Source organism: Podarcis filfolensis (assembly GCF_964270895.1).
Source record: "Podarcis filfolensis genome assembly, chromosome: 16".
Classification (NCBI taxonomy): domain Eukaryota; kingdom Metazoa; phylum Chordata; class Lepidosauria; order Squamata; family Lacertidae; genus Podarcis; species Podarcis filfolensis.
In genome coordinates, this window is record NC_139620.1 from 23,619,061 (window position 1) to 23,635,675 (window position 16,615).

Genomic DNA, 16,615 nt, shown 5'->3' on the forward strand with positions numbered 1-16,615 from the left:
ATGAAACATGAAAAGGCTACGGCACCTGCCTGCTGTCCGCAGGAGGAGTCTGCTGAAATCAGACCTCAGAGTTGCTCCAGGAGCTTCAGTGGCTGGATGGAGCAAATGCCTGGTCCTTTCTGAGACTGAGAGAATGCCTGAGCACCCGGTGTGTGAGTGTCTGCAATGCAGCAGCATTGTCCTCTGTGTCAGGCCAAGGAGACATACTTCCTGGGGCCTTGCAGTGGCAGAGCTGGCAATGGGCACGGCAGGCAGGCAGAGTTTTGGGAGAGAGTGCAAATGGGTTGCTCCCTGGCTGGCAGCCAGGAAGGTCTGATTGAAGGAGCTCTGGGTATCCAACCAGCCTTCTTCAACCTGCTGCCCTCCGTGTGTTTATTTTTTACCCCCTGCCAGTTTAAAGGGCCTTAAGCTGTTAATTAGCCAAAGGCCTGGGGGAAGAGAATTATTATTATTTGCCTGGGAACTAAAGATACAGTTGGGTGCCTTCCCCACTCTGCCAAGCAAGAGTACATGGGATTCCAGGCACTCACCCAGGGTTTGTGCTTCTTTGGCAGAGACTGTTGTAGCTTTAAGAAATGTGATTTATTCACATATGACACCTTCAGTTTGCATGGGGGTGTAATAAAAAAAATTAAGGTCTTATGTATATAATAAATGTTCATAAATGTACCAACCAAGCACGTACATAGATATGTGGACCACATGTCTGGAACAGCACAGGAAGACCGCCCTGAAACCATTTTGACTCCCAAACTGACCAAGTGTTTCTCTGCAAGGAGGGAGAGGGTGAGGGAACCTTCCCATTGTCTCAGGAATGGGGTAAGCACAATATCAAAGGAATGGCCAGACTACCAGGAAAGGCAATCAGATAAGGCATTATCAGATAACCTGGCAGACAGGAAAAACAACAACATTCAAATCTCTGTTGTAGACCGCCTTTTCTGTGATGTAGGTATGATGTATCTGGGGGGTAGTCTTGGGCTACACCCCTTCTGTGATCTATGTATGAGGTTTCTGGGGGTGGTCTTGGACTCCAGGGCGGGCAATTTAAAATGTCTAAATAAGGGCAGGTGTGATAGGAATTTTGAGGTCTTAGATATATGTTAAATGTTCATAAGTGTACCAACCAAGCACATACATAGATCAGCACAGGAAGACCGACCTGAAACCATTTTTGATTCCCAAACTGACCAAATGTTTTCTCTGCAAGGTCAAAGGAAAATGGAAAAGCCTCCCCATTGTATTTTCCTTCACAAATTCTGTCTTAAAGGCACATTTAAGATATTAATAGGGTGTGAGCCTGTGACTTGGCTCAGGAACTAAGTATTTATCATTACAAAAACTGGCCAGGCTCCCCAGGCAATCCAATCAAGTGATTATTAAACAAGGTAACCCCACGTATAAGGTGTTGCTGTAGTCCACCGAGGTTAAAGCAGCTAAAGCAGTTAACCAGTTATACTCTAGTCTAGAATATGCCTTCTAGCCGAGTCTAACTTTGGGGACTACAACTTCTGTCAGCTCCCATCAGCCTTAGCTTCATACAGCCATGTTGGCTGGAGGGGGGACTGATGGGAGCTGTAGTTCAACACATCTGGAGAACACCAGGTTGGCGAAGGCTGGCTTCCTTAATGTTGACTGAGTCATAGCAAGGCAAATATTAGTTCTTGCATGTGGTGGGTAGGTGTCCGGCAGCTCATTTGCCATGAGTAGGTAGCCATCATAGGTTGAGGCTGTCATACACACACAATCTTCCCTCTCTGTTCTGGGGTTCTGGGCTGAGTGAAGTTCACTGTTCCTGTTTGATTCCCCACTGTTTCAGTGACTGCCTCTGCCCTTGCCCTCATTGACAAAGAGACTGCCAAAGCGGTCTGAGTCCTTTCACCCTCCCCACCCAAAACATCTGGAGGGCACCAGGGTGGCAAAGGCTGGGGTAATGGAAGGAACTTCTGCATGGAACACTTTTTATATGCAGTTTCTATTTGGAGTTTGTGGTCTATTTCACCAGCTCGGCTCTCAAAAGGATATCTTAGATGGAGGTCTAGTCTTGCTACCCCAAAACTCTTGAAGGTGATGACAGGGCACTTGGCTCAAATGCTAGAGACTCAACCCCTTGCACAACCACCAAATGGCCCAAAGGAGGGTTGCAGCTCAGTGGTAGAGCATCTGCTTTGCATGCAGAAGGTCCAAAAATCCAATCCCCAACAGCATCTCTAGGTAGGGCGGAAAGAGAATGAAACCCTGGAGAACTGCTGCCTGTCAGGGTAGGCAATAATGAGCTCCCTGGTCTGATTCAGTAGAAGGCAACTTCCTATGTCCCTATTAAATCAGCTCTTTATTCAGAAGCATGAGGACTAGGATCTTACTTTATTTTTAGAGCAAGGGCTGTAGATCAATCCCCAGCAGCTTCATGTCGGGCTGGAAATGCCCCCTGCCTGAAGCCATGGATAGCCACTGCCAGTCAGCATAGAGAGGCACTGAGCCTGTGTGTATGCCATACATTTAAAGCATATATCCCCCTGTCAGGGAACTGCCATCGGAGCCAGAGGCGGAGGGAAGGCTCCAGAGGAATGCCGGAGAGGGTCCCAGTAGGGAGAGAGGCAGCCCATCTGCTGGGGAAGGAAATCAACGTAGCACCAGTGGAGAAGAGGGGCAGATGGGGGAATCGGCGAGGGGGCTCCAGGACTCCTCGCCGGAGACCAGCGGGGAGAGCACGGGTCCTCCGCTGCCCACACCCTCCCTGCGCAGAAGACTTCCGCACAGGGAGAGTAGGAGGAGACTAGGCGTCAAAGAACTTCTTTGCTGGAAGAAGTTAAGAAACGCCCACTGACGGATTCTGCCAGCGATTGAGACAGCCACGGATCGGTGGCTGTCCGGACAGAAAGGGTTCACCCAGGTAACCCAGCCAGGAGTGGCGACAACTTACGCACGAGCAACCCCTAGAACCATTACACCCCCCCTCCATAATATTGGTAATTGTAGTTTGTTAAAGGTGCCGGGAATTATAGATCTGTGAGGGATACATTCCAGTTCCCAGGACTCCTTGGGGGGGTGTTCAATATGCCGACATGGTATAAGGCACCTTCCTACATTCCATTTTTCAGCCCTCATCTTTTCTTCAAAAATACATTTTAATTCCCCCACATCATTAAAGAATAGATAAATATATAAGACAAATAAATGATTACAATAAAATGATCAAAATCTATACATCAAAACAAAACCCGACAAGGAAGACAATCTAAACCAGCATCATGCATGTAAATAAAATCAATCCACCAGCTAATTATTATCGGCTTTTTGAGAGAGACAATCTAAGGAGGACAGAGCTTTTTGTTTGCCTTGGTGTCCTCGGAAAGTCCAGGGAGAGTGAGGGAGAAAAGATCTCTTTGTTACTTATTTCACCTTTTCCAGCTAGAGAGTAGGAGCCTGCGAGAGATGGCGACACAAAAGCACCCACCAGCAAAGTTATCCAGCTGAGACAGAAAAGGTCAGATGAGAGATTTCTGACATTTCTGAAACTAGAGGGGGAAAGAGAGCACATTCATCCAGAGAGATAAGACTACACACATATCCACACTTACCTTCTGCCTTACACTAGGCACAAGTCTGTGATTTAAAGCTCTGTGCTGGAGCGCTCTTTGTTCCGCCCCGGAGCTTTCCCCAGAAAAACACGCTCTTAAAAGCTGAAGTGGAATAATTAGCCATTTGGTTTCTCTTGGATTGCTGTTTGCTCTGATTCAGCAGTAAAGGAATGGTTTCCAGGGGTGAAGAAAAGAACACTTGGTTATGGAGCTGTACATTCTTGGAAATCGTGGGGGAAAGGCAAGTGTGGGCAAGCCCTACGTTGGCTATTTCATGGGCTTCCATTCTAATCTGTTGGAGGGGAGGTTAAACGATGCAGCATCACAGCAAGTGTCACCCGCCCCCCCGTTTCCCAGTCCATTCTCATGTCACTTTCCTGGTTGCAAAAAGCCTGATCTTTTGCTACAAGTCCAGTTCAAGGGTAAAAGCATTTAGTGGCACTTTGCTAGAGGCTAGCAAATATATTGCGACCTCTGTTCGACGGTCGGGTGCTGCCAGCTGGAAAAAGGCTTTTATCATATGAGGTCCAGTTAACAACCAAATTGGAGTGGGGGCGGCAGCGTGTGCTTGTGGGATAGCAGCTGGCAACTGATTAGGTTTCCGTTTAGGCATTAACATGCACCTGGAGCTGCCCTGAAAGTGAAGGTATCCAGCTGAAGCCAATGCTTTTTTTCTCCATTATGCTGGCAAGAGCCCCAATTATTGGCCCGGTCATGTAAAAAAGGAGTCAAAGGGTTCTAGGGCATATGCAGAATGGCAGCTAAGAACAGAGAGAACTGTTCATTTCGGTAAACTGGGTTCTCATTTTTCCAGCCTGACATTCAGTTCTCCACCTTTCTACAGCAATCTGCATTTAATTTTTGTAAAAAAAAAAATCCTCATGACAATTTGTCAGCATTTTAGTGTAAATGTCTAGAATTTAAGAATGCTGCTGAGTGGAGTCAAAGGAGGCCCATATACAGTAGGAGACTCAGGGCTGTGGGTTTGAACCCCATGCTAGGCAAAAAGTTTCCTGCACTGCAGGGAGTTGGACTAGATTACCCTCATGGTCCCATCCAACTCTACAATTCTATTATTCTAGTCCAGCATCTATTCTAGTTTTTGCAGTAGCCAACCAGCGGCAAGCCCACAAGCAGGACCCAAGCATTTAAAGCCCCTCCCCCAATTCTGGAAACTGTAGTTTACACCTCACGGAGTTACAATTCCCAATGCCTTTAAACTACAACTCCCAGGGTTCGGGGGGGGATGTACTTCAACTGTGTGTACATAGCCAATGCCAATGACCAAGTTAAGAACATAATAAGAGTCTATTATAGTCCCAATAGCTCAACAGCCTTCCTTCTGCACAGCAGCCAAATCATTTGCTAAGTGTAAACAGTGGGATTATACAAACTCAGAGACTTTTACAGTAATCCAAAAACCCTTACAGCTCCAGAAATTATAATCTCTTGTTTATCCTTATGTGGAAGGTCCCAAGTTCACTGAGGTCCAGCACTAAGGGCCTTCTGGTGGTTCCCTCCCTGTGACAAGTGCAAATTCTCCTTTTAATGTGAAAAGAATAAAATTTCTCTCACAATCAAACTAAACTTCTTGCTAAGGCTGCAACCCATCAATTGCCCTTCTTGGTAGTGGTGCCCTCCCATCAGATGTCAAGGAAATAAACAACTGACTTTTAGAAGACATCTGAAGGCAAGGTTTAGGGAGGTCTAGGGAGGTTTTTGATGTTCGATGTTTTATCGTGTTTTTAATATTCTGTTGGGAGCCGCCCAGAGCAGCTGAAGAAACCCAGCCAGATGGGCAGGGTATAATTAATAATAATTACCGTATTTTTTGCTCTATTAAGATGTACCAGACAACAAGACGCACCTAATTTTTGGAGGAGGAAAACAATTAAAAAATATTCTGAATCTCAGAAGCCAGAACAGCAAGAGGAATCGCTGCGCAGTGAAAGCAGCAATCCCTCTTGCTCTTCTGGCTTCTGGGATAGCTGCGCAGCCTGCATTCGCTCCATAAGAAGCACACACATTTCCCTTTACTTTTTAGGAGGGAAAAAGTGAGTCTGATAGAGCAAAAAATACGGTATTTCCTGCCAAAATAATTGCAAATTCTTCAGTGACTCAAAAGCATTCAGATTTGACATATGAGCTGTGTGCAAATTTATTGAACAGCATCCGAATTTGGAATGTTACTGTGCATATACAAACTCCCAAGAATGGGCTTACTTCCAACAGCACCCTCTCCATATCAGTCTGAAGTTGTGGGCACACTATACATTAAAAGTACACATAAAGCACATCTTCTACCCCCTCCCCAATAATCCAGAGAACTGTAGTTTATCCCTTACAGAGCTACAGCTCCCTTAATAAACTACTGTTCCTGGGGTGTACTTGAAATGTATGGCATGCATATGAGAGAAGCTAGGGTTGAGGGATAGATGCATGGTGCTAGCTGGCTGCATTATGTAGCTGATATTCTCATCTCAATGAATAATGAATGGAAATTGTAAATAGATCCTGAACTGGGTAACAAGACTCCCTTATTCTTTCTTGATATTCAACACTGCATCCCAGTGTCTTTATGTTGACCTTTCCCTTGGAGGCTGATCCACAGAAAGAACTGGGAACCTGATACAAACTGGAGGGGAAAGAAAGACAGAGAGAGAGGTTGACGGGCAGAGGAGGGAGGTCCAGACACTGCCTGGTTTGGCACACAGGAGACCACCTAGAGCATGGGTAGGCAAACTAAGGCCCGGGGGCCAGATCAGGCCCAATTGCCTTCTAAATCTGGCCCACAGACGGTCCAGGAATCAGCGTGTTTTTACATGAGTAGAATGTGTCCTTTTATTTAAAATGCACCTCTGGGTTATTTTTGGGCCATAGGAATTTGTTCATTCCCCCCCCCAAAAAATAGTCCAGCCCCCCCGCAAGGTCTGAGAGACAGTGGACTGCCCCCCTGCTGAAAACGTTTGCTGACCCCTGACCTAGAGCTTTGTGGCACCTCCAGTTTGGCTGCCTTTCTTCATATATTAGTTCATGGCAGATCATAAGGTACCACTGCCTGGGGTGGGCGCATGGAGTGTGCGCATGGAGGGGGGCAGGGGGCAGAGGGAGCCCACCGAGGCTCTCATCACAAAGCGGGATGTGGGTGCACTTGTACACCGCAGCCCAGTGGAGGAGAGGGGTGGCAACGTTGCCACCATCTCTCCTCCACTCCACCCCTGGGTCAGACCTGACCCGGGAGTGGAGCTGCAGCTGGGTGTGAGGAAGCTTTCTCGGCAATGAAGGATCCTGTCATGGGGGCAGCTGATCGCACCCCCTCCAAAAAATGCACCCAGGGCTGCGGCCCGCCCCCCACGCTACGCCACTGACATCACCCCAGTCTTCGGGTGGTGCAAGATGCCAGGGGTCCAGACACTTACCCAGGGTTCATGTTTCCTTTTGAAATGAGGCACAGTGGAGACTGTGGGGTCTCCCCCCTCCCCGCATTTAATCAATCAAAGGCCCATGTGGGTTGATTTCCTTTCTCTGTATTCCATGTCATACTTTGATCGCTTGTAATGAAATCAACATGGTTAAAAAATGCTCTTATCTCACTTTAAATTGTTCTTTAGTCACTGAATACCTTCCCGTTTAGTTTCTGTGCTCTGGTTTCCTTCTGCGGTGTATAATTGAGGGAAAAAGTTACATTTTGGTACGGATGGGGGACAAATGAGATTCAGTTAGCATTTAAAGATGAACCTATATAGCTCTCACTTTCCAAAACACCACACAAACCAAAACGCAGCCTTGAAAATTCACACAATTTTGCAATGCAGTTCTCTAGCCAGGAGATGTGTACAACAATGCAGGGTAAACTATGCATAGAAATGAATGCGTTAGTGAAAAAGCACACAAAAAATGCAAGATACATGGGGAAATTGCTTTGCCAAAATGTGTATATTAAGCAAAAATGCATATAAAAATGTGTATAAGAAGAGAAATTTGCGCCAGAATTCTGATGAATGTTCAGGAGGACTTATTTTACAAAATTTTCAAACTGATGTGGAACCGTAGAGAACTGGAAAAACAAGAAACAGTGAATCCAGAAGTGTCAGATTCAGCCACCCCTACATTCTGGTAACCCTAAAAGGTAGGAGTTTATCACACACTATCATAGATAATGACCAGAGGGTTGCCTCCATGCTAATGCCATTTTAGTGTTACTTTATTTTTTAAATAGATTTTATTTTGACAAAGCAATAATCATAAATAAATAAGAATAAAAATGTGTACCCCACCACCATCTTTATGATATATAGTTTATTTATACAACTTGAGCCACGAAGGAGGGGTCCATAGCATTCACACCCCAGGAGGCTCCTGTTTCTCCCATTGCTGCTGCCTCTAATTCAAACAATCAGCCCACATCATACTCTGACCACCCCCAGCTTGCTACCACTTGCAGACTGACACGCTTCCCCCCTCAGTTACACCACATCTAACTGAAATGCTAAAACTTCCTCCTAACAAAAACTCAGGCACTGTCTTCACACTATTTCAAAACTCAGGGTGGAACTTCACTCATCTCCTGCCAACCTAGCAGTTCGAAAGCATGTCAAAGTGCAAGATAAATTGTTACTGCTCCGGCAGGAAGGTAAATGGCATTTCTGTGCGCTGCTCTGGTTTCGCCAGAGGCGGCTTAGTCACGCTGGCCACATGACCCGGAAAAACTGTCTGCGGACAAACGTCGGCTCCCTCGGCCAGTAAAGAGAGATGAGCACCGCAGCCCCAGAGTCATTCGCGATTGGACTCAACTGTCAGGGGTCCTTACCCTTTTTTCATCAATTAAACTCCATCACCCACTAGACCCAGGAATTTACGAGAGTCAAGGCTCACACAAATTCATAACAATATGAACATAAGACTTCTGGCAAGGAAAGATGGTGAGCATCATGGCCGTGTGGAGCTCCTGAGGACCGCCAGCACCAACTGCGCTGCCTGGCTATTCCCTGCACCGGCAACACCGCTGCTGCCACCACCACCACTGCCGTGATGGGGGGGGGGACCAGGAGTGCCCAACGTGACAATCAGGGAGGCCACACGGAGCCCCTAGCCCCCCCCCCAGCAGCCTTGACCCCACCGGGACCGGGAGCACCCTACCAACAGCCCAGCTGAACAGAAAACAAAAAGCAAAAAGGAGCACCAGCTTGCCACTGCAGCCACTACCAAGGGAGAGAGGTAGGGGGGTACCAGGAGGGCCAGGGAGGCCATGAGGAATTGCATAGCTTAGCCCTGGCCCAATCCTGAGCTTACGTCCCCGGCTGCTACCGCAAAAAGAGCAGGCCGGGGCCTGGAGGGAACCGTGCACTGTAGACCACCCCAGGGAAAAACAAATGCAGCGTGGGACCTCCCTTGCCGGAAAAAAAATTATTATTATTATTTTCTTTTTCTTTGAATAACTGTAATGGTGTCCATGCAGGAGGCCTGAACCACCGAAGGCCGCTCCCTGGGACTGCCACCTTAGTCCTAACCCAGGGACCCAGCATCCAGCCCCCGTAGTGAAATAAAAACTGCCCGTGAGTCAAAATTACCACCAATACATTATTTTACTTACATACACAACCCCCTTTTTCGTTAATACCATTAGTTTTCATTTTTTATTCATTTTTCACACACTTTCTATTATTAATCACTTATTTATTAATATTATTATTATTATTAAAAAATTAACCCCCCTTTCAAAATTCTTTTTGATTTTCTCCTTAAAAAACCCCAGTATGAACATAAGAAGAGCCTGCTGGATCAGGCCAGTGGCCCATCTAGTCCAGCATCCTGTTCTTGCAGTGTTCTTGCCAACTAGATGCTTGCAAGCAGGGCTTGAGCATGAGTTCTCTCCCCTCCCGTGGCTTCCAACTATTAGCATTCAGAAGCATTATTTCCCCCCCAGGTGCGGGGCTGCGGCGGGGGAGGCCCGAGCTTCCCCCGACCCCAGCCCCCAAACAGGCAGCTCTCTGCAAGCCGTGGGAGCCCAGCGCTGGCTCCCGCTGCTTGCTGAGAGGTCCGCGAAGCCTGGACGCGCTGAGCTCAGCGAGGGCAGGCTTCAGCATGCAGGCAACTCTCCGCAAGCAGCGGGAGCGCTCCCGCTGCTTGCGGAGAGGTCCGCGAAGCCTGGAGAGCGAGAGGGGTCGGTGCGCACCGACCCCTCTCGCTCTCCAGGCTTCAGTGAAAGCCTGCATTCGCCCCATAGGACGCACACACATTTCCCCTTCATTTTTGGAGGGTAAAAAGTGTGTCCTATGGGGCGAAAAATACGGTAATATGCTTCAGAAGGAACTGAACCTGCAGTGACCCAGCCACTGAGGCAGTTCTGGGGGTCCCTTTTTATGCAAGGAACTTGCAGTTCTCTACTAGAAGTGAGAATCGGTCCCTGCCTCTTGCCCCAATGACAGTATGGTAGCTGTCCGCGAGGGTCAGAAAGAACTACTGCATGTACAATGGGATCTGTTACAAAAGCCAGGTGCCTGCCCCTCTCTCTGCAAAGCGGTGGCAAGAGCCCATGTGCCCCTTTGGAGAACAGAAGACACGGCAGAGACTGTCGTGCCTTAAGAAATATGGTTTATCCACCTTATCCCTCCCTTCAGTCTGCATGGAGGGAGTGCAGATCTTATAGCATGGTCATTTCTAGAGGCAGCACCGGAAACAGCTTTCCCCAAAGATGGCTCTCCCTTCCTCTTCTCTCCCAGAAACGCTTTGCCCTCCCCCAAAGCAGTTACCCTGGCAACCTCCCAAATCCCCAGTCTCTTCTTACACCTGGGGGCAAGAAGGAAGTTCCCTTGTATTGTTAATGGCCTTTATTGTTCTCTTGATAGCTGTAGCTCTGCCAGGTTGGTTTGCATTAGGTGGCACAGCTCTCCAGTTTATGTTTTAATCCATATCCCAATTAATAAACATCCTAGCATTTATTCATTCCTAGGGTTTAGGGGGATTCCCCCCCCAATCTATAACCTTCTGGCGGTTCTCTCACTGCGAGAAGCGAAGTTACAGGGAACCAGGCAGAGGGCCTTCTCGGTAGTGGCGCCCGCCCTGTGGAACACCCTCCCACCAGATGTCAAAGGAAAAAACAACTACTAGACTTTTAGGAGACATCTGAAGGCAGCCCTGGTTAGGGAAGCTTTTAATATCTTAAGGACTATTATATTTTAATATTTTGAACTGAATTGTTGGAACCCAATACTAAGAATTTGTCAAGAATGTATAACTTGCTGTTGAAATGGAATACACAGGATGAGATGGTTAAATCAGCTATGATTAAATGGGCACAAGACATTGGTCATGACATTATGTTTGCTGACTGGGAACAGTTATGGACTACCGGTATAAAATTTACGGCATGTAATGCCCTAAGAGAGAACATTATGAAAATGATTTATAGGTGGTACATGACCCCAGTCAAGCTTGCAAAAATTTATCATACGCCCAATAATAAATGCTGGAAATGTAAGGAAACTGAAGGTACTTTCTACCACCTTTGGTGGACGTGCCCAAGGATCAAGGCCTTCTGGGAAATGATCTATAATGAAATCAAGAAGGTACTTAAGTGTACCTTTCATAAGAAACCAGAGGCCTTTCTCCTGGGCATGGTAGGCCAATTGGTGTCAAGGAAAGATAGGACGTTCTTTATGTATGCTACAACAGCAGCAAGAGTTCTTTTAGCAAAGTACTGGAAGACGCAAGAACTACCCACGCTGGAAGAGTGGCAGACTAAGGTGATAGACTATATGGGACTGGCTGAGATGACTGGCAGAATCCGTGACCAAGGAAAAGAGACGGTGGAAGAAGATTGGAAGAAATTCAAAACTTATCTTAAGAACTGTTGTAAAATTAATGAGTGCTAAAATGTTATGGGTAATGTAAAACAGAATTGCAGTGACAAATAATTGGGTAAGAGAAAAAGGATTAAAGAAAGTGAATTATAAGTAATTGAAATTAGGGGTTGCTGGAAAAGTTTAAAACAGGGATGCAGAAAAGGGAGGTATGGGGAAGTCGTTGAAGGTTTAAGAAAAAGAGGTTATGAAATTATACGTGTTTGTATGTTTGTTTGTTTGTGTATTGTCAGTTGTGTTGTGTTTTGATATATGTTGGAAAATTAATAAAAAAATTATTAAAAAATATATATATATATATTAATATTTTGTTGGAAGCCGCCCAGAGTGGCTAGGGAAACCCAGCCAGATGGGTGGGGTATAACTAATTATTATTATGATTATTATATGACACCCTTAAACATGCAAAACACAGCCACTCGTACAGCAATGTTCACTGCCCCAGAAACAACCACTATTTTACATCACTTTCTCCTGGAAAGACAAGAATAAAGACGATCCCTTTTAGTTGCAGTAAACTGGAACTAAACAAAGTAAACAAAAGCTTGCACGATATAAATTTAATTGCACATTCACCACTGGGTTGATGAGAGATGGCAATATGCTTCAAAGGTAACCTGTCGTGTTTCATGGCTGAAAAAGGATAGAAACACATCCCATACCACCCAAACCCCAAACCAGTCTGACTCCATTTTCCCGATTCCTGTTTGGGCTTCTGGGTATTCAGTCTAAAACTTTTTCTTTTTAACCTAAGCGCACTATTGGGTTGCTAACTGGCAGGAAAATGCAAGTAGAGGAAGAAATAAATAAATAAATGCAAAACCTGTGCACAAAAGATTCAATTTCAGCCAGGATTCACCAGGGCTAAGTCCCACACCGTTAAGCATGGAACATGCCGAATAATAAGAGAGGAAAGAGTTTCTCAGAGCAGGTACACACATTGCAATTTCTTCACATCATGCAAATACATGGAAATACTCACAAATGCACATCAGTTTGCGGCACACAATCTCTAGCTATTACTAGACATCACCTTCAGCCCAATTCCCATCCCATCTCCCATCTCCTCAGCCCCTCCTCTTCTCGTTGCCTTACTCGCCCCTCTGTTGCCGGCAACACAGCATAACAAACAGCCTGGCTTTGTACTTCACCTTTCCCTCAGTTTAAGCACCTTCCAGCAAACCTTCCTTTGCCCTGCCACCACCAAAGCAGAGTTTGCCAGGGAAACTTTGGGATGCTTCTCCGACATGGGATGGCCTCTCCGCTAGCAGATCTGCTTACAGCATCCTAGAAACCCTCTGCCGGTGTTGGCAAGCCTTGGCCAAAGAGGGGGGTCTTTGCTGGAGCTGAGAGGACCCTCAGGAAGGCCCACCACCACTGCCGCCAAGGGCTCTTCACCTCATTGCAAGGACCAGCTTCCTCTTTTGGGAAGCTTGTAGCAGCCTTCCACTGTCTCCTAGGAGGACAAGAGTTCTGGATATGAACTCTCGCTGCTGCTGCTCCTGCTGCAACCCAGGCTGACTCTCCTAGCTTTGCCTCTCTCTTCCCACATCAGGGAACACAGAGAATTCTTTCACAACGGGCTCCCAAGCCAGCTCCAAGAACAACAGCATCATTTGTACGTCTCCGCAGTGCTGGTATCAACAAAGACATTGTCCCTGCCATCACTGCCTTCTTTTCCCTGGCTCTCCTGCTAACAGCAGCAAAATCCAGCAAGTCTTCTCCACAGCTCAGCCTACCATAGCCAGATCAGCTGAAAGCATGGAAAATAAAATAAATCTGTGGCTCAGAGGCCAGCACAAGACTCACATTAGGTGGCAAAGAAGGCAAGACTGCACCAGGTTTGTATGTTGGTTTATGGGCGAGGACTGGCAGTGGTTTCTGTGTCAGCTGAGGTTTCAGTAAATATGCCCCCGCTCTGCTCCCATTCAATAAAAAGGTGAGGCTTGCACAAACAGGAGCATACCATCACTCTGGAGGACCATTTTTTATGGAAGCCAAAGGTACCACCCTACATATAAAGAAGTGGGATCTACAGGTTCGGGAAAACCTTAAGATTTGCAGAAGCGTAGAAAATATTGGGGGGGGGGAGTTATGATGGGCTAGGGACCCCCAAAACAGCACAATGCAAGCTGGAACATGTTCAGTGGCCATAGATTTTTGACTGACTGTTGGGGGCTGTAGGGGCAGGTATGGTATACTAGTTGGGGCAGGAAATAGAGTGAAGCATCCTACTTGTGGACTTATTGAAGGCCTCACCTGCTGACTGCTGGAACTTGTTCTTATATTATAGAGTAACAGCCCTCACCTTAGATGACTTTAAAGAAAGATCCAGCAATTTTTTATGAGGCCTTTTTTTGTTTTGGCAATAACAAACAGTACATATAAAAACAGTACTACTTAAACAAGGTATTAAAGAAGGAGAGGAGAACCGCCAGCCTGTGGGGCAAATCTGGTCCACAAGGCTGTTTCCCCTAAACCACAAAACATAAAAAGCCATGTAAAAGGATCAAATTGAGAACATAAAGGGATCCCTGACCATTTGGTCCAGTCGTGACCGACTCTGGGGTTGTGGCGCTCATCTCGCTTTATTGGCCGAGGGAGCCGGCGTACAGCTTCCAGGTCATGTGGCCAGCATGACTAAGCAACTTCTGGCGAACCAGAGCAGCGCACGGAAACGCCGTTTACCTTCCCGCCAGAGTGGTACCTATTTATCTACTTGCACTTTGACGTGCTTTCGAACTGCTAGGTGGGCAGGAGCTGAGACCAAGCAACAGGAGCTCACCCCGTTGCGGGGATTCGAACCGCAGACCTTCTGATCGGCAAGTCCTAGGCTCTGTGGTTTAACCCACAGCGTCACCCGTGTTTATATATATATATATATATATATACACACACACACACACACACACACACACACACACACATATATATATATATATATATATATATATATATATATATATATATATATATTCTCTGCCAAGCTGCTGATGCTGTTCTCAAAGTCATGATCTGGGAAAAGCTGCTAGGGTTGGAGGCTGAGGCAAGGCAGGTGGAAAGAGCCATTGCCTGATGAACAGTTGAAAGTGTCTCTCCCTTCCCTGCATGATTTAGGAAACTAGCCTTAGGGCTGGGCTTAATCACTTTGATTCTGCCGCAACATTTCTTTTTGAAACTGCAGCCTGCCTTGCCTCTAACTTCAACATTTTATGAACGGGTCTGGATGTAGCCCTTTAGCAGGGCCAAGGAAGCTCTTTCCCAAGGGCTTCAGTCTATGAAGAAGCTGTGGTTTTGTTCATCGGAAACAAATGGTTCCTTTTGCTGTTAGACGAGCAGCGGGGATCACCGGAGAGGCAGCCCGCTGGCTCCTTTGTTCTCAATGAGCAAGATGATGGGGGCTGAAAGAGGAGGGTGCTCTTTCCGGCCACATGGCGGCAGTGGAGCCTTGCCCCCATCCACTGGGACTGCCAAAGACATCACCCCATCTTCTAATGTGCAGAATGAGATGCATTGTGCAGTTGGCACCAGCCTGGGCTTTAGCCTGTCAGACTGAAATCAAGAGCAACTATTTTAAAGGGATGGCGCCAGTGGTGTAGCGATCCACAATTGCAGGGGTGGGGTCATGGGTCAAAGACACATTATTATTCCTCTTGCGGCAGAATGCCTGTCTCCTACAGCCGCCCAATCAGCATGAAACAGGACCTTTTTGAGCCACTGTATGCTCCAAAGAGAAGCATTTAGGGAAACGGAAAACAACAGATGCTTCCGTTTCAAGAGAATGATGTGCAAGTTCTTTTATGCGCAATGGAACTTCAAGGAAAACACAAGTTGCTCTGAAATAAGATATTGGAGCCCTCCAAAACATTTGCCCATGTACGTGCACAGGAAATAGTAGATTTGTCCGAAATGCAACACCTGGATTGTTCTGATGCAACTCTAATGATGACTATTGTGTAATTACGAGGTTATTGTATAATCTTAGGTAAAGGTAAAGGTACCCCTGCCCGTACGGGCCAGTCGTGTCCGACTCTAGGGTTGTGCGCCCATCTCACTTAAGAGGCCGGGGGCCGGCGCTGTCCGGAGACACTTCCAGGTCACGTGGCCAGCGTGACAAAGCTGCTCTGGCGAGCCAGCACCAGCGCAGCACACGGAAACGCCATTCACCTTCCCGCTATAAAGCGGTACCTATTTATCTACTTGCACTCAGGGGTGCTTTCGAACTGCTAGGTGGGCAGGAGCTGGGACCGAAAGACGGGAGCTAACCCCGCCGCGGGGATTCGAACCGCCAACCATGCGATCGGCAAGCCCTAGGCGCTGAGGTTTTACCCACAGCGCCACCCTTTGTATAATCTTTGTATAATCTTTGAAGTTTGTATAATCTTAGATAGGGTCTGGGTTTGCCTACCATGAAGGGACCTCTGCCCTTCTGAATTTTGGGGAAGCCATGATTTTTCAGAGTGGCATCATAGTGCTTTAAATGCTGTTGGGGCCAAATCTTGCGGGTCTCTAGCTTTAAGCCCTTGCGATCCTCTTACTGTTGCCTTTCTAACACTCTCATGTTATATTTATTTCATAATTAATTTCATGAAATGTATATACCGCTTGATGGTAAAATGAAACAAAATGCAAAGGGCTTGAGAGAAAGAGGACGTGCCAGAGAGACAGCCACTGTTTAAATGGCTCAAATCTGCAAGCCTAGGAACAGCCCGCCCACCACTGCTGACTAGCTAAGGAATGGGGGAAATTCTATGGACAGGCCGGGTGCCCACGTGTCATTTCGTTAAGAAGACATAGTGAGGAGGGCCCCATCTCAGTGCTCTGTACTTTTGATCAGATTGGATGGCCGCCAGCTCCTATCTGCTGCCAGTCAGGAGTTCTGCTGGACTGAAAGGAACAGTTTTGTGGACTGCAAAGAATCCAACTCAGGCTTGAAAAATGTGGGTGCCAACAAAACAAAGCACTGCAAACAGAGTCAATTGCTTTTGTGATTCTTCACAGAGCATATTTCTCTGCAGAACTCAGTACTGACTTTGTAGGTTTGTACTTTGGCCACCTCATGAGAAGAGAAGACTCCCTGGAGAAGACACTGATGCTGGGAAAGATGGAGGGCACAAGGAGAAGGGGGCGACAGAGGATGAGATGGTTGGATAGTGTTTTCGAGGTTACCAG

The 16,615-nt window shown here is 46.8% G+C and overlaps 1 protein-coding gene across 14 annotated transcripts in view; it reads right to left on the reverse strand.

The window, feature by feature from the left end:
• GAL3ST1 (galactose-3-O-sulfotransferase 1) overlaps nt 1–16,615 on the reverse strand; it is a 29,544-nt gene that overhangs the window by 7,167 nt on the left and 5,762 nt on the right. The window contains exon 1 of one of the 14 annotated variants that reach the window (XM_083590355.1): nt 13,253–13,971. The exons of 7 other annotated variants lie outside the window; for them this stretch is intronic. Coding sequence is in view for 1 of the 7 variants with exons in the window: in XM_083590343.1 (XP_083446469.1) it covers nt 12,615–12,692 (78 nt within the window). In the remaining 6 variants the exon portion in view is untranslated. Of the gene's footprint in view, nt 1–25; nt 1,311–3,577; nt 5,023–12,594; nt 13,219–13,252; nt 13,972–16,615 lie in introns of those variants that run through there. 6 more of the 14 variants (XM_083590343.1, XM_083590354.1, XM_083590348.1 and 3 more) reach the window with 6 other exon arrangements.